At 40.2% G+C, this 24,286-nt stretch overlaps 1 protein-coding gene across 1 annotated transcript; it reads left to right on the forward strand.

Annotated features, from left to right (window-relative positions):
• The first annotated feature begins 1,864 nt into the window (after window positions 1-1,864).
• Window positions 1,865-24,164, forward strand: CLTRN (collectrin, amino acid transport regulator). Its single transcript, XM_032680203.1, has 6 exons — window positions 1,865-2,012; window positions 2,374-2,432; window positions 8,161-8,246; window positions 14,722-14,838; window positions 17,953-18,147; window positions 22,192-24,164. The coding sequence occupies exons 1-6, from the start codon at window positions 1,946-1,948 to the stop codon at window positions 22,346-22,348; spliced, it is 681 nt and encodes a 226-aa protein (XP_032536094.1). The 5' UTR covers window positions 1,865-1,945; the 3' UTR covers window positions 22,349-24,164.
• Window positions 24,165-24,286: the final 122 nt, after the last annotated feature.

Below are 24,286 nucleotides of genomic sequence, written 5' to 3' on the forward strand. Positions count from 1 at the left end.
GGGAATCCAGTCATGTCCTCTCAGTTGTTCCTGCTGGGCGTTGTGTGCCTTCGATGTACTTTGACACTGGCTCCATGTGATTCTGAGGGAAAGAACTGATTTACGGTGTTTTACAGGGGGGAAAAGAGGTGATGCTGTGTATTGACACTCAGTTCCATTTGCCTTCTAGCAGCAGGGAAAGAATACTTGGCATTTCTCTTCTCTTCCCAAGTTCTTCAGTGTTTTCCCCAAAGGTACAAAAAAGTTTTCATGCTCGTTATTGAAGCAATGCAAATGAATTTACCATGAAACTGATTGCAGTCACATTCTTTTAAGTTACAAATGTTACAGGATAGTCTTTCCTACATCTGTACGGTGCTCTCCTTTTGATGTGTGTACATACAGCATGTTAATTTAAAGTGTCATTAGAAATTAATGCATCACTTTTTTGTTTTCATAGGCACAGACTGAACATCTAAGTAGATAATATATCCAATAGTTTTGTACTCAGAACTGGTTGCCTAGTGAGACCGAAGAGGTGCCTGGGAATCAGCTTGGTGTAATGACTTTTAAAGATGGGATATCAAGTCCTTTAACAGTGGCTTCTAAAAATAAGATTAAATTACTGAAACAGTTAAGTTCTCTGTTACCTGAAAGACCAGCTATTCTAACGTAGTAAATACTGGTTATTGTTTTCCATAAATTCAGTCCAACAGTAAAGTCAAATTTTCTCACTGTCATTCGTGTGGAGGTCTTTGGGTTTGCAGTCTCCAGACACACTTCTAAGTGCTAAAGGACCAACTGAAAGTAATTCTGAAGAAATCTTCAATTTAGGAACTAACCATTAATCAAATGGCTACAGGGGGAGTACAGCAGCAGAGTGGAATAAAATAATCCTGTCTGGCTGCCTAGATTGCAAAGACCATTCAAGTACCTGCAATGCATTTCAGTTTCTGCATTGTTTCTCCTCCACATTTGTTTATTTGTCTTGGTAAACATTTGATTAATAGTGTGGAGTGCATCATTAAAATATTTCTGTGTGTGTGTTTATATGTATACACAGCATATCATGTCTACAAAACAAGAACATGTCCCTATTCAACATGTTTCTCATGTCCTTTTATTGCACCTTTTCTTATTCTCGTTCCTACTGTAACAAGACTGTGACGTATTTCTCCATATGTATAACAGTTCTTTTCATGCAAAGCTATGCCTCAGATGCGGGGTGTGTTTGAGTAGAACAAGATATTTGCTTTGCTTGGCTCAGACCGGCTCCTGAGCCAGGATGCAGGAGTGGGACCAGGGTGGGAATGGGGGGACACAGCACTGTACCCACCAGGGTGGCCCTTCAGAAGTGCTGTGAGTTCAAAGGCAAGTGAGGGGCAAATCCAGAGCTCTGTTTTTTGGGTCTGGGGGTTCTGCATTCATCACTCCTTTCTTTTGGAGGAGTGAAAAGGGTACCCAGTCTTCCTTTATCCTCAAGGACCCTCTGTGGGGCCAGACAGTTTCCCATGAAAGACAGGTGGCAGCTTCCTTTGGGATCTGGTGGCAGGCAACTTCCCGATTCAGCTGCTGTGGGTCACAGTTGCTGGCTGCTCTGGTGTGACATCCCACAGACATCTTGTGTGTCTGTCTGACACTGCAGCTGTGGAAAAAGAAAGGTTGGCCTGGAGCACCCTGTGACATTCTGTATTTTTCTAAAAAGAAAGAAGGAAATTTAAAAACTTATGTTTTGTTTTGTTTTGTTTTGTTTTTTTGTTACAGAGAAACGTAGTAAATAACTAGCAGAAGACAGTTGTTTCTAGTGCCTGTTTTTAGCTAAGATAACGGGGGTTAATTATTAAACCTTTTTTCTTGGTTGCTCACTTGTGCTCCTGATGCTTTAATCCTGGGTCACAGAAAGTTTAAGAGTGCTTTACAGGGGAGACTCGACTTCTTTTTGCCTCAACCTTTCCATGCTGACGGGATGTTACGGGCTTTGCTGCTTATACTCTCTGTAGTTGCTATTGCTCATGCTGAGCTCTGCAAACCAGGTAAGATTTGGAGCTGATTCCCATCGGTCCCTAAGTAAAGTAGCTATCAGGTTATGACTACAAAGCTGCCAGCTTCTCAGATTTTTATTTTAACTGTAGTCTTCAATTTGAGGATTGAAATGCTGAGCATTCACTCCTTTTAGGAGTTTGCAAATTAATTATGGAAGTTGATCTCACTTAAAGAGGTCATGGTAAATCTCTGTAGGGCTTTTTTCGTGCTAGTAACTTCTGTTCTCTTGTACAGGTGATCTATTAAGACACATTTAGAAGCTGCCATTCGTGAAATAATTAGGGAAATAAATGATTTAAAATCCTATTTTTGCTGACTATCAATATATGTTTGCTCTTTTCTTTGTGTCAGATGCACAGAATGCTTTCAAAGTACGGATTAGCATCAAAACAGCTTTGGGAGACAATGCAGTAAGTAAAGTATCTCCACATATTCTTCCTAACTGAATATCTGCCAAAATAGAAGTAATATATACTGTAAAATTTCTGGAGGCAACACAAGCAAATTGTTTTACAGTGTTAATTGTAATAGCTTGCTGAAATCATGATCCAGGGATCCATTTCTTGACATTTGACTAGCCCATTCCTTAAAATGTCATCCTTTAAGAGAAGTATAAAGCTTGCCTGTTCATAAAGATAATTTTCTGACAAAGATTTTTTTTTTCCTCTGGAAAAGCAGTAGGGATGTTACACTTTATGCACGAGAGGTGCTGCATAAATGTAAGTCTGTATTTTGGGAAAAGCACTTCTGCTCGAGAGTGCTACTTGTAAAGTCAAGCATGTCTGGGAAGAGAAGCAGGAAAAGATTTTTAGGTCTTTATGAAATGGGACTTTATATCAGGCTCTCAGACAAGCATTAACTGTAGAGATCATTCAAGCATGTCTCATCAATTCCCTACTAATGGAGGGCTTTGGGTAGTGGCCTTTCTTCCCTGCCTGTGGTGCACAGGCTTGTCTCATGAGGACTGAACTGCTTTGGCTTAATTCAGATATTTGGGCTTAATGCAGAAGTACTGGTGTGAGCACTAGGAGATATATGTAAGAGATTGAGACATTAGTTAGCAGAATGGTCCTTCCTGATCTAAGGCACTGTTTAATACGTCAGATCCCAATACTTTGCTGGTAGTTTTGAATACTTAGGGCAAATCTGCAGCATGGTAACAGGCTCAGCATAAAATTAGATATGAAATGTCTTGGACAGTCATCTTCACTGGAAGTGTGGTGTCTGATTATATTATGAGCCCTGGGAAACAAAAAGCAGTAGGTTACATGTTATAAGAGATTGGTGATATGAGAAACTCCCTATGACTATAGAAGCTGTTCTAAAATTACCCTGAAGTATCAGGTAATTTAAAGTAACATTAGCAGCGACCTAAATTTCACTGATAACTTTATAAACCAGACAAATAGCAAAGATTTTTTCAAGATACCTGCTAAATTAAATGTCTGGAAATTTGTATTGAAATCAGTTCTGTTACTTGGGATAGTTCAATTAAACAATAATACAAAACTGGTTTGTTTAAAAAATTATTAAAAATAGTATAATACTATGGCTGAAAATATGTCAAAAAATTATTGAAACTCCTTTTAAAGATAACTGCTGATATTTTAATCTTGGTTCAACATAGTAGCAAAGAATGAAAATTGCAGTTCCCAGTAATGCCCCTTTTTAGTGCTTTTTACTTCCCTAGCTGTAGTAAAATAAGGGGAGTTTGTTTGATCATTTGTCATTTTTAAAATTTTTTTTCAAAAAGGGTATGGAACAAATCATTACCTTTAAAGGCCCTTTATATTGCAAGAAAAAAGCAATAACTGAGGAGTCTATTTTTTTTTGTGGAGAGTCATTTATTTCATATAACAGAGTTTCACAAAGTCTGTGAAAGTGCTAAGAATGGGACAATCAAGAACAGCATTTTAGAACACCAACTAGTTGAAAGTCGTATGATGCCATACAAGATCACCCACAAATAATGAACAGTTTATGAAGTGCACAGGTAGTAGCAGTTCCTTTTCATAGCCGTTGCAAACTTCTCTGCAAATGACTGAAAGTGAAAACTGAAACTACTATGAAACTGAAATTCATTTTGGAATTTGGGACACCTTACTTTTTTTAATGTTATTTGTTTATTTTAGCAAAGAAAAGTGTAATACTGTCACAGTAGGACATGCCCAGCTTCATTCATTTCCAAGTTACTTCAAGCTACACGATAACAGAAAGCCCTGATACTTTGGGAATTTTGCTCCAGGACTGGCAGGATAGCTCCAATGTACATTCAGAGGCATAGGAAATCAGTTAGTGCAGCTTTTCACATGGTTTAGTGCACTCCATCTGCTTTGTGTGAGGCTGATGAAAACAGGACACAATTTTTTAATTTGTTCACAAGGTAGGCTGTACTTTGAGGCAGGGAGTTCCATTTAGTGTATTTATTTAGGTCTTATCACAATGGAGCTGGAAAGAGCAGCTCAAATGCAGTAAGTGTTCAGTTATTATAATTTTATTTGCAAATGATGGGTGTACTTCACAGAGCATTGTTTGCTGATCGATGAGAGGAAACATAGTGCCTCTAGGCCTAAATGGAAAGTGATTTATGAGTCCCTCTGAGGATGGTTTTAACTTTATGAGTGGCTTCTGGATTAGCCACTAGTGACTAGTTGCTTCCTACTCATGGAGTCAGCAGAGGGGTGGAGAATTAAGTCAAAAAGGACAAAAGCAACTAGGGAGTGAGAAGAAGTGATGTGCAGTGAGAAGTCTGTGTACCTTGGTGTCGCTACTCATTTTAACTGTAAGAGTTGAAGAGCTGGCACCTCGGGGGCCACACCCAGGTGAAGTAGAAGGTGCACTTCCCTCTTGGCTCATGTATTCAGGCTGTTTCTAGTGTAGGGGATGAAAAGGAGAAAGGCTGACATACACCTTGTGTCTTGCTACCAGATGAGACCTAGAAGTGTGTTCGTGTGTCCGTGTGTCCGTAGCCACACTGCAGTCTGAATGGCTGTCTAGTTAAAACACAGAACTATTCAGGAGGGAAGGGATCTTAAAGGGTCCCTAGTCCTCTGTTGCTCAAAGCCAGGTCAGCACTGAAATCAGATCACATTGCTCAGAGCAATCTTGTAATATTATAATCTCATTCTACTCAAATTTTGTCTTCCTCAAAGCACTACTATAGCATTTCACCCCATCAACAACCTACACTCATTGTCTTTCACCCATTACCTCATCATCATCTTCTTTCAGTAACAGGCATTTAAGACTGGCTTTCACAGTCAGCTATGTCTAACTCTGCTCTTTCTTAATGTATAAAGGATGGCAAGTGCAACTGAGCCAAGGTCTTTGCATTTGTTCCTTTGTAGAGCAATGAAGATGGTAAACGTTAATAGTTCTGGTACCATCATGTAATGTTTCATTGATAACAGTTATGTTTATAGCATGTGGTTGCTTTGTGATATTTAATATTTCCTGTATATCAGCAGAAAGTGTGCAGCAGTAGCTGCATTGCATAGGAACATCCTCAGTCATCAGCTGCAGTCTAGGCCTTTGCACTTGGAGGGTGCCCCTTATTAGAACGAATTAGGTGTAGTGGAAGGTGTCCCTGGCCATGGCAGGGGAATTGGAACTGGATGATCTTTGGGGTCCCTTCCAACACAAATAATTCTAGATTTCTTTGCACCTCTCTGACTGGAGAAAGCTACTGATTAGAAACTTGTTTCTGGCAATTCATGCCCACTTATCCTGAGTTCATACAGTTTGTTAGCTTAAGGTGCTCTTGCCTTACTTTTGCTCCTCATTATTTTGCCTCCTCTGTGCATATTCCTTCTTGCAGTCATGTATGGAAGTTCTTGTTCGTATGGAGTCCACAGCCATCTCCATCTCCTTTACTTCCTGTCTAATTTCCATTTACTTGGGGCTTCTTGCCCCTCTGCCCAGAAGGTTGTCTGCAGCATCTTCTCCTCGCTCAGGCAGACCCCCAATTTCTTCTGAGCTTTCTCTGCCAGTCTCCTCCCCCCATTTCTTGCAGCTTTCTGTTTATTCTGTCTTTTTTCAAGTGCTTACTCTTTCAGCTAGGGCTTGAATTCCTCACTGCAAATTATTTTCCCCGTTCTGAGATACCCTGTTTGTTACTCTGACTTGAAGAAGTCCTAGGCAAACACATTATTCATGAAAACAGAATACTAGATTGTGACAAATTGTGCATGTATATATGCATTGCACTAAACATAAACATATCAAGTACATGTACTTGGTAGTACTACATTGCATTTGTGTCCATGTAAGCATGAAATGGAGTGTGCTTCATCATTGTCCATTTTCAAGACAACTGATTAAATTATCTCTACAGCTGTTTTAATCCACTGGGTAACAAATGATTTGTTTTTGTCCTTTTGGACTTGTTCTCAAAGACTGCAGGTGGCATGTAGGGATTCAGTCAATAGTGCCACATGCAGAAAAAAAGATCTTCCCTTTTAGTGCTGCAAACTGTGCTTCGTGGTCTAAATACAGATGTCTTTAAAATGATGATAAATAGTTGCATGGCTCCCATCTGTATTAATTCCTCTATTAAATGATCTCTTTTTCTTTTAGTGATAGTTGCTCTCATTACTGTCACGTTTTCATCAGAGCAGTGGGATCAAAGTACAGGCTTTTATAACTTTTTTCCAAAGAGTTTCTGGGGTTTTTTTCAGTTGAAGTTCCCAGGCTGGCATACATTATCACAGTATGATCACAACTCCATTCACAAGGCAAGAGGGGTGAGTCAGAACCCAGGTTCTCAGCACTGCAGCTGGATTTTAGTGCTGCTCAAGCTGTCTCTTTTCTCAGCTTTGTTGTCCCTGTCTTACCACATCTCAGAGAGCCCATTTCACAACTCATCCTTTGTCTAAGGATGATAAACATGATCAGTATGACTTTCTGCCATTTAAATGATGGCCCTGCCTAGGTTCCCAGTCCACAGTTTGACAGTGTAAAATGAGGGCTGCTGATACCTGAAAGTTGGATTCCCTTTTTTTCTGTGGAGAGATTGCAGCTCCATGCATCCAAAATCAGAATTTAAAAACCAGAATTAAGATTTTGGCAACGCCGTTTACTGCTTTTTAAAGTACGTTGTTGTTTTTTGAAAATGTAATAAAGGACCATAAAAAAGTAGGTTCATGATGTCAACAGAGTTAAGTATCCACACCATTTGGTTTTGGTTTGGATGATTACAGATCAGACTTTTTAATGCTGAAAATTAAAGATTAGATTTGTGTTCTGATTGACTGAAGAAAGCTGTGTCTAACCTCCATTAATATAATTCCAAGGAACTAATAATCTTTGTAATCTGCTGAAAGGTGAAAGGGGGAATTCAATCAGTATCCCTCAGTCATGGCTCCTGTTATAAAAATGTAATAGATGCAGTTCTTACAGGTCATTAGAATTGCATATGTGAGTGAAAGCCCAGGGGAACCCAGTGAAGCTGTCTCAAAAAACTTACATTATGGAAGCATGATTTTTCACCAAGACAACAGAGACCAGTTTTTGGAGCCTGTATTTTACTTATTGAAGTAGTAAGGATGCTATTTTCTTTCTTTTGTCTCATATACAATGTAGCAATTTGTAGTGTAGTTGAGTGGTCTTGTCACAAGGACCGCGTGCAGCAATCTCATTGTAAATCCTGGTGTCCTGATGTCCAACTCCCAGAGACTACCTTCAACACTAGTTTTTTTTTTTTATTTATTCTTAGGCAGAGCCAAATAGTCCTTGAGAGTGGATTTAAGCCTTCTACTTTAACTGAGTTTATCCAGCAAGAGAGGCTAGGCCATGGGTGCAGCTGTGTGGGGAGAATTCTAGTAATATACCTAGTCTTTGGTACAAGAAACTTTACATCTCCGGTTTGGTCAGCTTTCAGAAACATTTGATTAATTCAGTTTTTGGAAACATTCTTTACAGTTTGTATTATTTATATTACAGTTTATGTTGTGCTTTTTTTTTTTCTACTAGAAAAAGTCCTTTGTGCATACTAAATAATGGGCATTTATTTTCTTAGCACAACCAGAGAATTTATTAACTTTCTTGATCGATAGAGCATTTCAAATTCAATGACTCTTTTGCCTCTCTGTACTGCCAGCACTGGTGCTGAAACTAATTATTTTCCGTCTTGCTTTACAGTATGCCTGGGATGCTAATGAAGAGTACCTCTTCAAAGCAATGGTGGCTTTTGCAATGAGAAGATATTCCAGCAAGAGCACAACTCAGTAAGCATCTATTCAGATTTGCCTTTTGCATATGAACAATGCTGCATGTAGTGACTGTTCTCTGCTGTAGTGAACTGTAGAAATCATTATAGAGATTCTAAAAGCAGACTGTTCCAGTATATTTCTTTGACACACCAATATATGTTAAGCATCACACTGTCTCTGTCTTAAGCAATGTTCAATCTTTGAACCAGTATCCCAGTTGATGTGAAATGACACAGCTGTGGATCTCAGTGGGATGGTACCTATTCACTTTAAGAAGAACCTGGCAGTAAGATTTGACACCTTCTGGAGACTGTACTTAGAGGAGGCGAAGGGACATGTTGGAAGGTGAAGAGAGACAGTGCAGATCTTTGACTAAGCAGCTTTGGTGCACACTATCTTAGAGCTCAGCTTCAGTAGGATGCTGAAGATGAGCTGACTCAGAGACTCAGAAGGTGGACAGCTGTGCCAGTGCTGTGCTCTGCCGGGTGTTTCTATCCCCAGGATCACAGTGGTTGAGTTACTTGGCATCAAGAAGTTTCAGATGTTGCAGTTCAGATATAAATCAGCCTTTAACTGATTTTGGGATTAAATCTACCCTGAAGTATTGAATATTCTTCTCAGGCTTCTGATCCTTGCTACTCTGTGAAATTAGATACCAGATTAGACAGACCATTTAGCCAGGTGTATTTTCAGTGTGTTCTTATCTTTCTTAAATGAAAAACCTTGTAAGTGCATTTCCATTAGTGTTTTTCATCGTTTTTCAGTCTGAAAAAAAAGACTTGGGGTTCTGGTAGGCTAATGAGGATAAGGTTCTCAATTTACTTAAAAATAAAACTCCTTCAGGCTGTCATTGCATCAGATGAAACATGCTGCACATTTGCAAAGATATTAGTTACCTTTAGTCACATGATGATTATTGCACTTCTGTTAAATGGAAGGGGATTTCCCCCTCCATGTAACAGGAATGTTTGATTCCTTGCTGTTTCATTTTAATTCTTCAGAAGTGGTCTCCTTTGAGCAAGAGAGCCATTGCACCAAGCTTAACAAAAACAGCCAAGTGTGCTACTAAACCAATTAAAATGACACTTTAAAAAATTAGTTCAAGATACAAGCTAATTACAAATTATTCTGTAGGGTTTTTCTCAGGTTTTCAAATTAGCAGCGTTTTCATCCAGCATCTGATCCATAAAGATTTGCTTTTGTATACTTATTTTAGTCCTGGGTCCTTTTTTTAAATTATTCTCTTCTTTCAAAGTCATGGTACTTTCATGAAGCAAAAAACCTGTGTCAGAAGCCAGTGATCTTATTCTTCTTCAAGCACCCTGGTTTTCTGCAGACTCAAATAATACTAGAAAGGTTGGTGCAGGAATGGGAAAAAAATCAAGCCAGTGTGAAAGGAGTTAAATTTTTAACGGCAGTTATCTGTACCCACTCTGGAAAATCATAGAATACTCACTTAATTCAATTTTCTACCCAGACAGTTTTTCCTATGGACAAATATGATGAGTCAGTGTTACTCCAGTTTGGAGGTGGTCTTGCACACATAAATAATTTCCTACTACTAAGTTGTTCAGAAAAGAAGTCAGTATAATATTTGGAAACAGCCAGCTTTGGACATCTTTAGCTCTTTTTAAGATGGCATTGACTTCCTCATGGGGTATAACTTGTTGAGGTGTACCTTGGAGGTATAACTGATAACTCATCTAGGCCTTAGAGATGCCTTTACAGTCAGCAGTATAGACAGCATGTCAACTGAAGGGCAGCTGTACAGCTCTGAGATCTGGTACAACTTCTAGGCAACAGACTGAGGAGTATCCTATTCACAGATCTTTCCCAAATCCCAAGGGACCTCAGAGCCCGGGTTCAGGAACAGAGAGGCCAGATGAACTTCCCAATACACCTCAAATAATCTGCCTGTTACATGGGAGCAGGAAGGCTGTGAAAGCCTCCATCCTGTTAGATGTGCTGGAAATAACACACCCCTTTCCCCACCCGTGTGGCTGACAGCTGGAAGGCAGGAGTGCAGTCCCTCTCCATCCCCTCTGCAGTGGGCATGGATGTGTGGGGGCACTCAGGATACAGCAGCATGCTGTGCACAGGAATGGCACTCTGGCATAGCTGGTGAGGATAGTGGCAGAGGCTTCCTGTGTGGTGAAGAGGGAGGCAGAAGCAGGAGCTTGTGGGAAATAAATTACATTACACTACTGGCAAATAAATTGCATTTCACTGCAGGAGCTTTGCAGGCAAATGCCAACATATTTTCTTCAGGAGCCGTAAAAGACCAGTGACCAATTATTCTGTCATAAAAGAACAAATTGTCTGTGACTACATTCTGGTAGCATTTAAACTTACCCAAATTTTGCATCTGGTTAATTGAAGATTTTGAAAAATTCACTATTATTTTACATAACTAAATACTGGTTCTGCCAGGATATACATTATGCACATGGCCATAGTCAGGATGTGACAAACTTCCTCTTTAATATCCCCTTAATTTCTAACACACCCACAGCCCTCAAGTAACTCACAGTCACAACTATATCCCTCATGAGACCAACTGCCATTAACTTCAGCAAACTGGATCAGGCCCCAAAATAATTTGTCTGGTGGATCAGGATAACCATTGTTGCAGTCTGTCCCATAGTTTTTGATATTCAAAGGTATTTGGTATTTTGTGAGGCTTCTGAAGCTGGATAAAAGCCATCTGGTGATGACAAACATTTGAATGTGTTGCCACAAACAGCAGTTGATGCTGTTGTTGCCCTTGTGTAACCACTGAGTGACCCAATGCAGAATGGGCAGAATGGCATGTTACATCTCGAGTTCTCTAAAGTTAATTTCTAAACTGAAATTTAATAAATCACGGAGCAGTGTTTAATGTTTGAAAGGCTTGTCAAATTTTCAAGTTTGTGTGAAACAGAAGAAAGACACAATCCATCAAATAACTCAGTAACTATTAATACAGATCAAATAAATACTTCTTTTTCAGTGGAGAATTAAACCCCCTTTATTTCCTTTTACGTACGGGCTTTCAATTGATTCTTAATACATATAGTCATGAACTACATCAGCCAACCTTTGATCTCTCAGTGTTAAAAAATTATTGTCTGTAGTCTCTGTTTCTCTAATCTGTGACTCATTTGAAATAATATGCATCTCTTTTGGGTGTGAGACTAGTTAATCTTTAGAGCAGAAAGAATGTAATCGCATTTGCTTTCATTCAAGTAACAGAATCTACTTTTGGTACATCTTCCTCTCACTTATAGATTAAAAAAACCTGCAGTTTTCTTCCAAAGTGACCAGCAAAAAATTCATCAACATTATCCATCTTCCTAAAACCATCTATTTTTGATACTAAAAATATTGTGACCATTTATAACAACAAAATAAGCTTCTAGAGTTAAAGCTGTTACATCAAGGTGATCCTGTGGCTGCTGCTCATGAAAGGGAAGAAAATAACATTCGTTTGCAGAAGTAGCTGCACAACCCTGGGTTGGAAGAGCTGTGATGCTTTTGGGAGAGCTGGAGATAGGCACTCAAGCCACGGGACTGTGGTTCTTTCATGAGCTAATGGCCACTGTAGGCACCTGGCTCCCTTTGGCTCTTTAGTAGCTCTTTCTTACCCCTAAACATTCCTTTAAATCTCCATAAGGAACAATGGTGGTGTTTTAGTGCAAGGAACTGCCAGGATTTCCTGTACTCTACTCACTGGTGTTCACTTGTGTGTATTAAAGGAAATGCAATTTTGGACTTTTGCCATGGTGCCATAATACCAAACCAGGATCTTGTCATTTTGATGATAACAGTCTCCTGTAATCTCCATGTAAAAAGTCTATCAACTGCTAAAGAAAAAAAATGTCTACATATATGTTTACAAATGCAGTTAATTAGTATATGAAGAAGCCATGCTCAGATCTGTACAGTGTGACTGCACAGTTGCAATGCTTCTGTATGTTGTGAATCAGACCTACAAGGAAATACTGCAGGAGAAAAAAAAAGGTGCACCTGCTGCACAGACATTGCCACATTGGTGCTTGTTGAACCAGTCTGTTTTGCTGTTTACTCAATCCCCTTTGAATTTCTTGTGAGCTGTATTATTCTTTTGGGGGCCTGGAAGGATTTACAGCATTCAGATTCCACTGATGAAAAAGTGGCGGCAGTGAAGCCAAGTTTTGAATGCTTGTAATTGAGCAAGGATTTTAGACACAACAAGGAGCAGAAAGGCAGCAAAATTTACGTATCCTAGTGCAATCCCTGCTGCCCAATTGATTCAGTGGTGTTTGTTCCAGAGAGAGAGAGATGCTACCCCTCTGGTGACTGACTGCCCTGTCTCATTCTGAAAGCCTTGGCACTGAGGAAAGACCCCAGGCTGAAGACTCTCTGAAAGAGAGTGAGAAAGACAGGGCGTTCTGCCAATCCTTCTCTACCAAAATTATCTTTCTCTTTGGGGATCAAACTTTCCTTACTGATGCCATTTCAAGAACATCTGTAGGGCAACACACCCCCAAATTTTCCACCCGGCCCAGTATTTGATTGCGCCACAGTAACTGCAGCTTTAGGAACTATGGCATAAAGTTTTGGGTCCTACTGTTATAGATTTCCCTGATTGTAAATTTCCTCTGTGGATACAGTTTTAGATATTCTGTGAAGTCAACAAAAGTTTGCCAGCCACCACCCAAAAGTAAGCGCTTTTCCCCTCCCCTCCTGTATATTTTGTGCTTTGCTTTTGTTTTGTTAAGAATAAATCTGCTTTTATCTTCTGACTGTTGCCAGCAAACTCACGTGAACATCTTTTCAAATTCTAGCGGATGGCTTTCCTCTTTTATCCGTAAAAGTTCCTTGTATTTGCCAAATTGATATAGTTCCAGAGAGGTAAAAGTGAATATTTCAGCTCTGCAAAATCACTGCTTTCCATTTTATTGAATATCTCTCTGGAATGTGCACTTGCAGCTCAGAAGGCCAACCATATCCTGGACTGCATCAAAAGAGGTGCAACCAGCACGTTGAGGGAGGGAATTCTGCACCTCTGCTCTGCTCTGGTGACACCCCACCTTGAGTACTGCATCCACCTGTGGGGTCCTGAACACAGGAGAGACATCGACCTGTTTGAGTGAGTCCAGAGTAGGACCAACAAGATGATTAGTGGGATGGAGCACCTCTCCTATGAGGAAAAGCTGAGAGAATTAGTTTTGTTCAGCCTGGAGAAGAGAAAGCCCTGGGGTGACCTTGTAGCACCTTCCAGTACCTGAAGGGAGCCTACAAGAAAGAGATTGAGGGACTTTTTACTAAGGTCTGTAGTGACAGGACAAAGGGTAACAGTTATAAACTGTAAAGGGGTAGATTTAGATTAGATATTACAAATTTTTTACAATGAGGATGGTGAGATACAGCATCATGTAGTTCAAGAGAAAGTGTTCACGGCCGGGCTGGATGGGGCTTTGAGCAACCTGGTTTAGTGAAGGGTTTCCCTGTGCACGCAGGGGGGTTGGAACTAGATGACCTCCACGACCCCTTCCAGCCCAAGCCACGTCCCTCCCTCACGCCCGCTCCCCGTTCCCGCGGTGGCCGGCGCTGGCCGGCAGGTGGCGCTGCCCAGCAGGGCGCGGGGGCGGGCGGGGTCAGTGGCGGCCCTCAGGCACGGCCGTGACCCTGGCGCGTCTGAGCCTTCGCTTCCGGAGCTTAGGTACTCGTGGCGATGTCGTTCCAGGAGGATTTTCTGATAGTTCCGCCACTTACTAGTGTTAGCGTCAGAAACTCCGTTTGTGAGAATCTGAAGAAAGGCGTTTCGCACACCGTTTACGTCATATGCCATGAGAAGCTCTGTGCCTATGCCCTTGCACTAATAACTTCACATAAAGCTGAGCAAGCTTCCTTTAAAATATATAATATGCATAATTTTTTGCAGCATAAGATAAATGGCATAGGCCAGCAGAATGACTAAATGTAGCTTGTTCCCTCCACTCTGCCTGGCTCTGTGAACAGAGATTTTGAAAAACCCAGCATCAATTCCACTGATCTTCTTTCCAACAAAGTGTATCTTGTAGAAGAACTGCACTCACTTGACAATCATGTAGGGAATTTCCAATGCCTGGTAGCTCAGGTATTTGCTGTCAAACCCAAAATTTCTAGTTCACCAGTGCATTTGCCTCATTATATGGTCTTTGTCACAGCCCTGATGATTAATATTCAACTATGTATTTTTCCATTTGATTACGCTAAATGTATGTCCAAGACCATACAAGTTTGTAATAGATTCAAAACTCTATTTGAAGACTCGTTTGGTCTTAATAAGCTTAAATTTTTTTGTCATATTGGGAAATGGGAAATGCTGTGAGTGATATTTCTTTCTTGAGCATTAACTGTTAACTTTTTCAAAAAATGAGATTTCCAAGGGGGCTTAGATGAGAGCAATATTTTAAGAAAATCTAAAATATTTCAAGAATTCCTTTCATGCGTCTTTAATGATTTTTTTTTTTTTAAATACCTGCAGAATTTCCAATGTGCTGCTCTGCAATGTGACAGACCGGGTGTCATTTTGGTTTGTGGTCACAGATTCTTCCAAAAATGTGACAACTGTTCCTGGAAGTGTGGTAGAGGCAGCCATCAGGTACAGTCACTGCTTCTGCAGCCTTTTCTTCCTTGCTTACTGAGGATACTTTCTCTCTCTAGGCCTTGTATGAATGAGCACACTTCCTCTTTAAGGATGAATCAATCCAAGTAGTTAAAACACCAAGGGGTCCGTACTCTTTCATGAATGTGAGATCAGAGGATTTTTAACAGTCCCAGAGAACGCAGAGCATGTGACCCTTGGGATTATAACTTTGGAAGGAGTCTCTGTTAATAGTGGAGACTCAGAAGCAATTTAGTCCCTTTTCAGAGCCCTACCTGTGATTTGCCCTTCAGTGTGTGGCATATACAGTGCTCTCATCCAACTGCTACATTTCCCAGCAAGAGAGCCTTCTCCCTTAGATGATGGAATTACACACTTTCTGGGTGGAATTAATGTAATTTAACTTTCACTGCATGCTACATGCATCTATACCTGGACTAATGACTGTAGGCTCCCTTTCAGTGCTTCTCACTAACAGTTCAACTGATTTAATTTAGAAGTTGAGCTTTCACATGAGAAGAGCTCGTGTGAACTCCTAGCAGAGCTGGCTGTGTCCCAGCCTGGCTTAAACAATCTTATGCTCACATTCTTTTCATACCAGCTGGTTCTGGAATGCCAGTCAATATCATAGCTGAGCATTGCTTGTACAAAGTACTGTGTGGTACAAATTGGTTTGATTTCTACTAAAAATCACACTCTGTAGCAAATAAAAGCAAGAATGTGGAACTGATGAGGGAAAAAGAAAAAGTAGGTAGTCTGACTTCAGTTGTCCACCATACTTTCACAAGGGGTTTATAGGGATGAGTCCCACAAGCAGCATAACTCATGTATGTTTCTCAAGCACAGGGTGGAAAATGGACCTCTTTGTTTTAAGGCATTCTGTGCTCTGTCTTGAAAATTCATGTTATCTCTATGGAGGTGTAAGGCCTAATTCCTGATGAATGGGTATGCCTTCTTTTGGAAAGATTAACTTAATCTTATGAGCAGATTAAACTATTTCCTACAGAGAGACCAAACAATAGCTTCATAGCATTAGTGGAGAAAGCAGATTATTTATTCACTGAAGCTCTCTGTAAGAGTGCTGGAATGCAGGGTTTTTGCATTTCTGTTATTCTTTGATACATTCAGTAGCATAAGCTGATTTATTTTAGTCTTTTTATGTGCCCTGTTTGGCACAGAAATTGGATGCTATTATTGTTTGGTTTTTTAACTGTTCTCTGTCACTCGATAAACAATATGCTATTTATGAAAAGTTTTAATTCCTATCTAATTTAGAAACAAGAAATAAAATGGTCTATAAAACTAAAATACTTCTTGTTCAATTGCTTTTGATTGCAGGCTTCCACGCTAAACCTTTACTCTAATTCTTCGTACTATGGTAGCTCGTAACAACAACTAGCCATGGACCAGAATTTTTTTGTATGATATTCTCTATAAAGTAAGAATAAAGAGGAAGGTAAACCATTTCAGAGCTCTTTATGAGAGTCAAGATCTTACATAAATATACACAAGATATAGTGATGCATATACAAACATGAAATGCACTTGTATGTGTATATAATTCTGAAACTCCAGCCATTAGATGAGGGTGAACAATGCTTATTTCATCTGTTCACAATGACCCTTTCATATCAGTAAGGATGGAAATCTTTTCTAAATGACACACAGCTTACTGTATAATGAGTCTTATAACATGCCATGGCTTTCAGTCCTCTCCAGGAATGTTGGCTTTCCAACATTTTCCAGCATTTCCAAGGGACAGCCAAACATTATGATTTCCAAGAAGAGAACTTTGAAAAATCTTACCTGTATTTCCCATACATCTTTTCTTAGGAAAAACTTTCTGTATGGTAAATAAATTTAATTTTATACAAAAAAGAGCTGCCTTAATTCATACAACTGCAATCAAAAAGAATTTCTCAAGACCAATACGTGTAACACATTTTCTCAAAAATCTTTAATATTTCGAAACAGCTAATGGAAGATACTGCTAAAGTCTCTTAAGGCTGCTTAGATTCAGATCCAGAAATACCTGCAAATGATTACAGGTAGTGAAAATGGGTGAAGATATCCCATTACGGGGTAACAATTGTACTACTCGTGAAAAAGTGTATTTCTCAGACTTAAAGTTTCTCATAATGGAAAAAATGTGCAAAATACTGCATCCTGCAGAGAAGAAGGACATGTTGACAACAGGAGTGGATTCTTTTGGACCAAGCTGTCCCTCATGGATCCTGTCCCTCATGGATCTAAGAAAATCTACAGCAGCAGGGGCAGATGTACTGGCCCATAACATGCAGGATGGTTCAGTTTGAGAGACCAAGGGGCGCTATAAGTAAACCCCCTGAGCACTGCAGGTATATCTGCCACTCCCATTCTAATCTTGAATGCTGCATGAGCAAGACAAGGGAGACAACCTTACCAATTGCAGCCTGCTATGTCTTCAGCACATGGTCCAAACTAGAAATAAATAATAATTCTGTACTTCAGATATCATCAGTATTTCCCAGTTTTTCAGATAAATACATATGACAATCTGGTGTTCAAAATGTTGGAAGTGGGTGGATGTTTATGGATTACTGACAAGGTCTATGTTAAAGTGAAGGTCTGTGTAATCCTACCAACATCACAGAATTATAAAATCATAGAATCACAGAATCAGTTAGGTTGGAAAAGACCTCCAAGATCATCAGGTTCAACCTTTGACTGATCACCACCCTATCAACTAGACCATGGAACTAAGTGCCATGTCCGGTCATTTTTTAAACACCTCCAGGGATGGTGACTCCACCACCTCCCTGGGCAGCCCATTCCAGTGCTTAACCACCCTTCCAGTGGAGAAATTCTTCCTGTTATTCACCCTGAACCCCCCCGGTACAGCTTGAGGCTGTGTCCTCTTGTCCTATTGCTAGTTGCCTGGTAGAAGTGGCCAACCCCCACTAAAGGTAGACAACATCCACAGCCTTTAACTCATCATGCTGGACCAAATTCAGTCCTGCCAGACTTGTAGCACATTAATGAAAAATTCTTTTATTTTTTTCTGTGTTTTTGACTTATCCAATATCTTTATAAAGAATTGTGATAGTCCTTTTTTTTTTTTTTTAAATGAAGGATGAACCGGAACAGAATCAACAGTGCCTTTCTACTGAGTGACAAAACACTGCAGTTCCTGAAGATAACCTCAACCTTATCACCTCCTGTTGAACCCTCTACGCCCGTCTGGCTTATTGTATTTGGTGTAGTTCTTTGTCTCATTGTGGCTGGGATTGTTTTCCTCATTGTTTCAGGGATTCAGAAACACAAGAAGTAAGCGGCTTAGCCTTTCTTCTATTTTAATGGAATATTGGCTAGTTAGGTCAGCTGAGCTGGTTTTGTGTTTCAGAGCAGCCTCAGAGAAATTGTAGCTGTGCCCCCTTCCCTTCCTAGGTAAAGACAACACAGTCCTTTTCTGAGGAAAGGGTTTAAAATTTTTAACTGTGAAGTATAGATGCCTTAGTAATGCTGGGATGTAATGAGGAAATGGGGAATGTCAGAATATGATCCTGGAGGCCACCTAACTAGAGATGAGCTTTACAAAGACATTCGATGTGATTCTTCCAAAGGTCTGTTGTGCCACAGGGGAGCCTCCTCTCACAGTCTACCCATGTAGTTACCAGGAGGGAGAGGGCTGGCAGTGACTGAGCTCCTTCCAGGGCAGTAGTGCCAAAAGCTGGCAGGGCTAAAAAAATTTTTGCTGCTGCAGCTTGAGAAGACCCAGTAGAGAACACAATAATGATTAATGTATGGCCAAAGAAGGCGTGCTCAATGGAACAGTCAGTGGGTCTCACCTACCATTCATGACCTGATGAATCCGAAGCACCCAGCCCTTCACAGGTTCATGGGCAGATCTCCCCATGAGTTTAGGTATTTGCTGTCTGGGTAGGAGAGAGAGAATCTCTTTTCCTCTCAGCTTCTGCCCTGTGGTGGCACTGGTGAAAAAGAGAAGGCTATTCATGCTTCCTTAGTGTGAGCATGTTGGAGCAACACAGAGTAGGTGGAGTTTTGATCCTGCCATCTCTGTTGGCTCTGAGTGGGGAATAAGGAATAGAAATTTCTCAGCTGAGTTGAGAAGTTCAACCTCTGCCATGCTTTTGGCTGCTACAGAGGTTAGGTTAACACAAAATTATGTCTTCAGCAATAGATTCATACAGGAACAGCAGAAGAACTGAAAAGGTAAATTTCTGATGACAACTAGATAGTGTTAAAATCATTGACTGTATGATAGATTGCATCCTCAAATATATCAGAACAAAGGATTAATATACGAAAAGTTGTGTGTTGCAGAGACTTTTGCTTTCTGCCTCCTTATTACCTTGAAGAACTTTAAAAGACCTCAGAAAAACAACAGTTATTGTGAAGGTTAAGCGCTTCTCATAGACAACCTTTAGTAGTGTAGCCAGAATCCCTTCAGTGATGTATTGCATTCACAGGAGTTGCATGAATTTCCAAAATCTCCTTCCATTTTCAAAAAGCCCCAAAATTCAAAAAAGAATAGATGAAATATGCTGTTGGGGAAAGAGTCTGGGCAGGGACTTGGAGTATGTGGATAGTTTTAGCCCTGTCACAACCACATTGTATGGACTGAGTTATTTCATGCCTTGAACATAGGAAACCTCTTCGGAAAAAACAGAGAATAATGAACCTGAACCCTATACCTGTCCTCCGTGTCATATCATGGCTCTGTGTGTCCTTATAGTGCCTGACTTAAAGGGATTCTTTGAACATTTCAAATAAGTGTAATACAAATAAACTATGCTAAATAGCTATGATTTTTCTAGCTAAAATAATAATTTATGCCTCATATCATGCTGAAAGACAGTTTCCTCCCTGTGTTTTCAAAATAACTCAGCAGAATTTGAGCACTTCCCCTCAGTGCGGTGTAAATTACGTTGCACACCACCAGGCTTGTTGCTGCCTGCCTGAGGTCACTTGGCACCCTCTCTGTCTCATGCTTTTGTCCTTTTAGTTGTTATGCTTCTTTTCACTTCTCCCTCTTTTTCCCTAATCTACCTGTATATATAACCTTTCCTCAGAGCAGATTTATCTGTGGCTGAACTCTTAACTCTCCTTTCACATCAATAACATCTGCAAGCAGGGGTGGTGGAATGAGAGAGAGGGTGAGCATGTATTTCTTCCATCTACTGTTGCAAAGACTGGAGTGGTAAAAAAGGGTGGTCTGGGCTATTTGGTTTCCTGAGAAAAAGAGCCAGACAGGGAGAAGAGAATTTCAAAGTGCTGATCTCTTTTTCAGACACCGAAGTAAGTGACCAGGTTGTCAAAGACTTGAGCATGTCCAGTGATTAGTTTTCTTGGAAACACCACCAGAGCTTACATAATGGGAACTCTGTTGCCTAGTGAGCTGTGTTGGACAGCTGGCCCCAAGGATGGTAGACACTTCTCATAAATCTGGCATTTTGTCTTTAAAGACCTTTAAAGAAGCAGTTAAATACCTCAGTTCAGATAAGCTCAAAAGTAGGTGCTTCAGGCCGTTTATGCTCAGGGTGGCAGGGAAGCATGATTGGCCTGTAAAGGATATTGAGTTAAACTCACGTGTCATTTCTTGAACTTAATTAGGTCTTCACTGTGCATCACTGCCAACATGTAAAATTGCAAGTGCAGCTGCCTGCAGATTGAAGAGCTCCATGTGACTGTAGCCCTTGTCTCTCCAGTGGGCTGGATCAGACACACTGTCTCCCAGCCTTGTGTTTGTTCTCCTGTCATTGCAGCAATAGGACACCTCCCTCTCCAGTAATAGAATTGCCACATGCCCAGGGCAGGACCATTCTCTGCTGTCTATCCTGAACTAGCCTGAAGTGTACACCTACCCCCACAAAATCCCATCTGCAGCAGAGGCCATAAACATTTGCCTTGGGAAGAGTGAAAAAAGAGTAAGCAAACAGTCTTTCCCTCTATTAGTCTTCCAGCATCTAACTTGCAGCTGCGGGCCTTCCTGAGCTGGATTTGGTCTTCACGTATTGAGTTACCTACAATGTTTTCTCTTCCCTTAACCTCTTGCTGAGTCTCCTCTTGGATTCATAGAAATTTTTTGCTTCTCTTAATTCCTCTAGCAATGAGTTCCACACATCTTCTACTCCTCTCATTTCTTTTGAACCTGCTTTTTAGGAACTTTTATGTTCTGTCCCCACAGTTTTGTATTCAAGAACATTCCTTTTATCAGTGTAAGAGCAGATACAGCGGCCAGAGGTCAGAGGTTTCCGCTACTACACCCCAGGTTTATTTTAGCAAATCTGTAATGCCAAGAATCTTCCAAAGGCCAATAAAATTTTATTATTGTTAATATCGCTGTTATTAGCAGTTACACTGAGTCAGATTTTTATGATTGTCCTGAGTCAGATTGTTACAGTACATGCTGTGGGATAGGAAGAAGCAGTGCAGCTGACCTTTGAGTTTCTTATCCTCTGAAACCGCTGATGCCGCAGGCTGAAAAGTACATCAGGTTTTTCAACTATGAACTAGTAGTTCTCAAGGTCAAAATAAATCTGGAATTAAAGGAATGTTGTGACATACTGACTGATATTTATCTATTACATCTTCTTATGGTTGTATTTTTATATCTTCTGTTTTAGATTTTTTTTTTAATTTAGATAATTTTATTCAGCAACTATTTTATTATGTTTTCTGGGAGAAGTGAAGCCTGAAAAAGTGAAAGGTGTGCAACTGTTTGATCTAGAAAATAAAAGTATAAAATACTGGGTAGGAATGTGGATGTTAATGAAGTTTGAAGAAAAAAAAGATTTACAGCATTAAGAGTACCTAACTTCTGGAGAAGATAATCCTGGAGTGTGAGGGCATCCAAGCTTACACATTTGGAGACTATAGTTAATCTGAAGCTGATCTGTTTCTAAAATGTATGCTTTAATTTGTACACATCATGAGGTGAGATCTATGACATACATTACTGGGTCAGATTAGATATTTAGTCCATTCCTTCCTGATGTAAAATAAAAACAGATTTAGGGATTTTTTTGATTTTAGTTTTGCACCAGCTTTTCCTTCTGCACCCTCCAGTCACTTTACAGAATAAGAAGGTGAAATAATATTTAAAACATACTTACAACATGTTTGCTTTGGGTTTTCTCTTTCCCAATCCTGAGGTCAAACCACTAAACAAGGGCTTCCAATCTGGGCCTCCCATCTTCCATGGTGTATTTACAACAGCAAAGATGTACACAAGATTATGCCTTTAAGCTACAACAAACTTCTGATTAAACATGCAGTTTTCTGTCTGTGGAATCGTGATGAGTGATGCGGGTCAACAGAATAAGATGATTTTTTCTTTCTTGTTTTTAGAAAGAATAAAGAGTCAACAGAGAGAGAAAATTTAGAAGAGAAAGTTGAAGTGACAGTAACATTAGAAAATGGGCTGCCTTGTGAAGTGCTGGATTTAAAAGCAGGCCACATTAATGGTGTCTTTCCAGCAGATGATGAACGGTTCACATCCTTATGAAATGCTGCGATTGCTATCTGGTCGTTTTCTGAGAGACTCCTGTGCCTACCTTATCTCTTCACTACTCCTGAATGTCAAACATGAAGACAAGAAAAACATCCTTTCACTTAATTTCCCTGGAGAGAACCTTATGCTGATAATACATACACTTGAACCTCCATTACAAAGCTTTTGTTCATGAACAACGCAAATGAGAAGGCCTCAGATAATATCCAGAAAAGATTTCCAGAAGATGTGTGACAGAACAGGGTTGAAGCCTGCCGTGTGTCAGGCATTTAATTTTAATGATTATTTAAGTATGTCCATTGCTTTTTGTCCCTGATGTAAATGTGAAACTGCATTATTCCTGAATGTCGCTGGAGAGATCATCTATCATTGTCAATTCTTGATGGGTTTTCTTTCAAGCCATATGCAAAAGTTTCTCTGTAAAATTACTTTTGTTTGCTGATATGTAGTATGCCTTTGGATGGAACAATGATCAGTGCATGAAAGTTTTCATTTATCGAGAAACAAAAAAGCAAGCTTTCACAGCCTCTGTAAGACCAGGTCAAAAAGCATGTGGGACATATGTAGCTTTGAGGCTAAGAAACATCTGATACTAGAAGTGTTTTTCACTTAACAAAGTCACAGAATATATGACCTGGAAATAAAAACTTCCAAAACTCTAAAATTTGTAGAAATTAAAAGTTGCGACAAAGAGCAGATTTTCCAAAGGTGCGGTCTGTGTTTAGCAGCTCAGCTCTCATTAAATCACAGAATCAAAGAATGGCCTGCATTGGAAGGGACCTTAAAGATCATCTAATTCCAACCCCCCTGCTGTGGACACCTTCCACTAGACCAGGTTGCTCAGAGCTCTATCCAGTCTAGCCTTGAATGCTTTCAGGGGTAGGACAATCACAACTTCTCTGGAAACCTGTTCCAGTACCTCACCGCCTTCACAGTAAAGATTTTTTTCCTAATATCTAATCTAAACCTACTCTCAGTTTTTCTCCCTTGTCCTGTCACTATGTGCCCCTGTAGACAGTCTTTCACAACTCTTTGAAAAAACCTTCCTTACATTTTTTTAACAATAAAACTAGAGTAGATTTCCAAGGCATGGCCAACATGGGGTCAGATGAACCCTCATGTGACTGCAGGATAGCTTTTGTAGGGATTCAGTATGTGAAACACCAGCTCCTGGGTTTGGTGCACCTGACCCAGATGACAACATGTAGGCAGTGCTAAGTCAGCAAAGACCAGTCAGACCTGTGTTTCCTATCTGGCTGGGAGTAGAGGACATCAAATAGTGCCAGACTCTACACTGCATGGGTGGATTACTTTGAAGTCAGCCATGCATACAAACAGTGCTATCTGTGCCCTGAACCCATTCCCATTTACCTTGGTGAAAACATTCTGCCTGTTTTCAGAAGAACTGGGCCTTAGAAAAGGGGAGTTGTGTATGTGGGTAACTGTACACAGAGAATGGAAGTGTGTTGAAGGAAAATACAATATTTGCAGTTACCAAACAGCTACCCACATCACTGAAGGCAGTATTTGATCATTAAGCATCCTGTTTTCAGTGTCATGTTTAGGGTCAATATTAGAAAACTCATTTACTTATTAGGATTATTCCATTAGACTCCTCACCAACAGGAATAGGCTTAAATAGAGTAAAAGCTGCTAAAGGACCATCCTAAAGGACATCCTGAAGGGTACTGGTTTGTTTCCCAGCATACAATCCTTCAGCATTTTGTCTGTATTGAGCACCTTTGGCTATCCACTTGACTCAGCACTGGCTCTTGGAACACTGAGCAGAAGGGGAGGAATGGGAAGGAGAAGCAGTGGAGTAAAGGGAGAAAGCTGAGCAGGGGAAGCTGGAGGCTAGGGGAGGCAGGGAAAAGGAAAGCTAAATGCAAAATAAAACTATGGAACCCACTGATCATTTGCCTCACATGGTTT

The sequence above is a fragment of the Chiroxiphia lanceolata genome, chromosome 2 (assembly GCF_009829145.1).
Source record: "Chiroxiphia lanceolata isolate bChiLan1 chromosome 2, bChiLan1.pri, whole genome shotgun sequence".
Taxonomy (NCBI): Eukaryota; Metazoa; Chordata; class Aves; order Passeriformes; family Pipridae; genus Chiroxiphia; species Chiroxiphia lanceolata.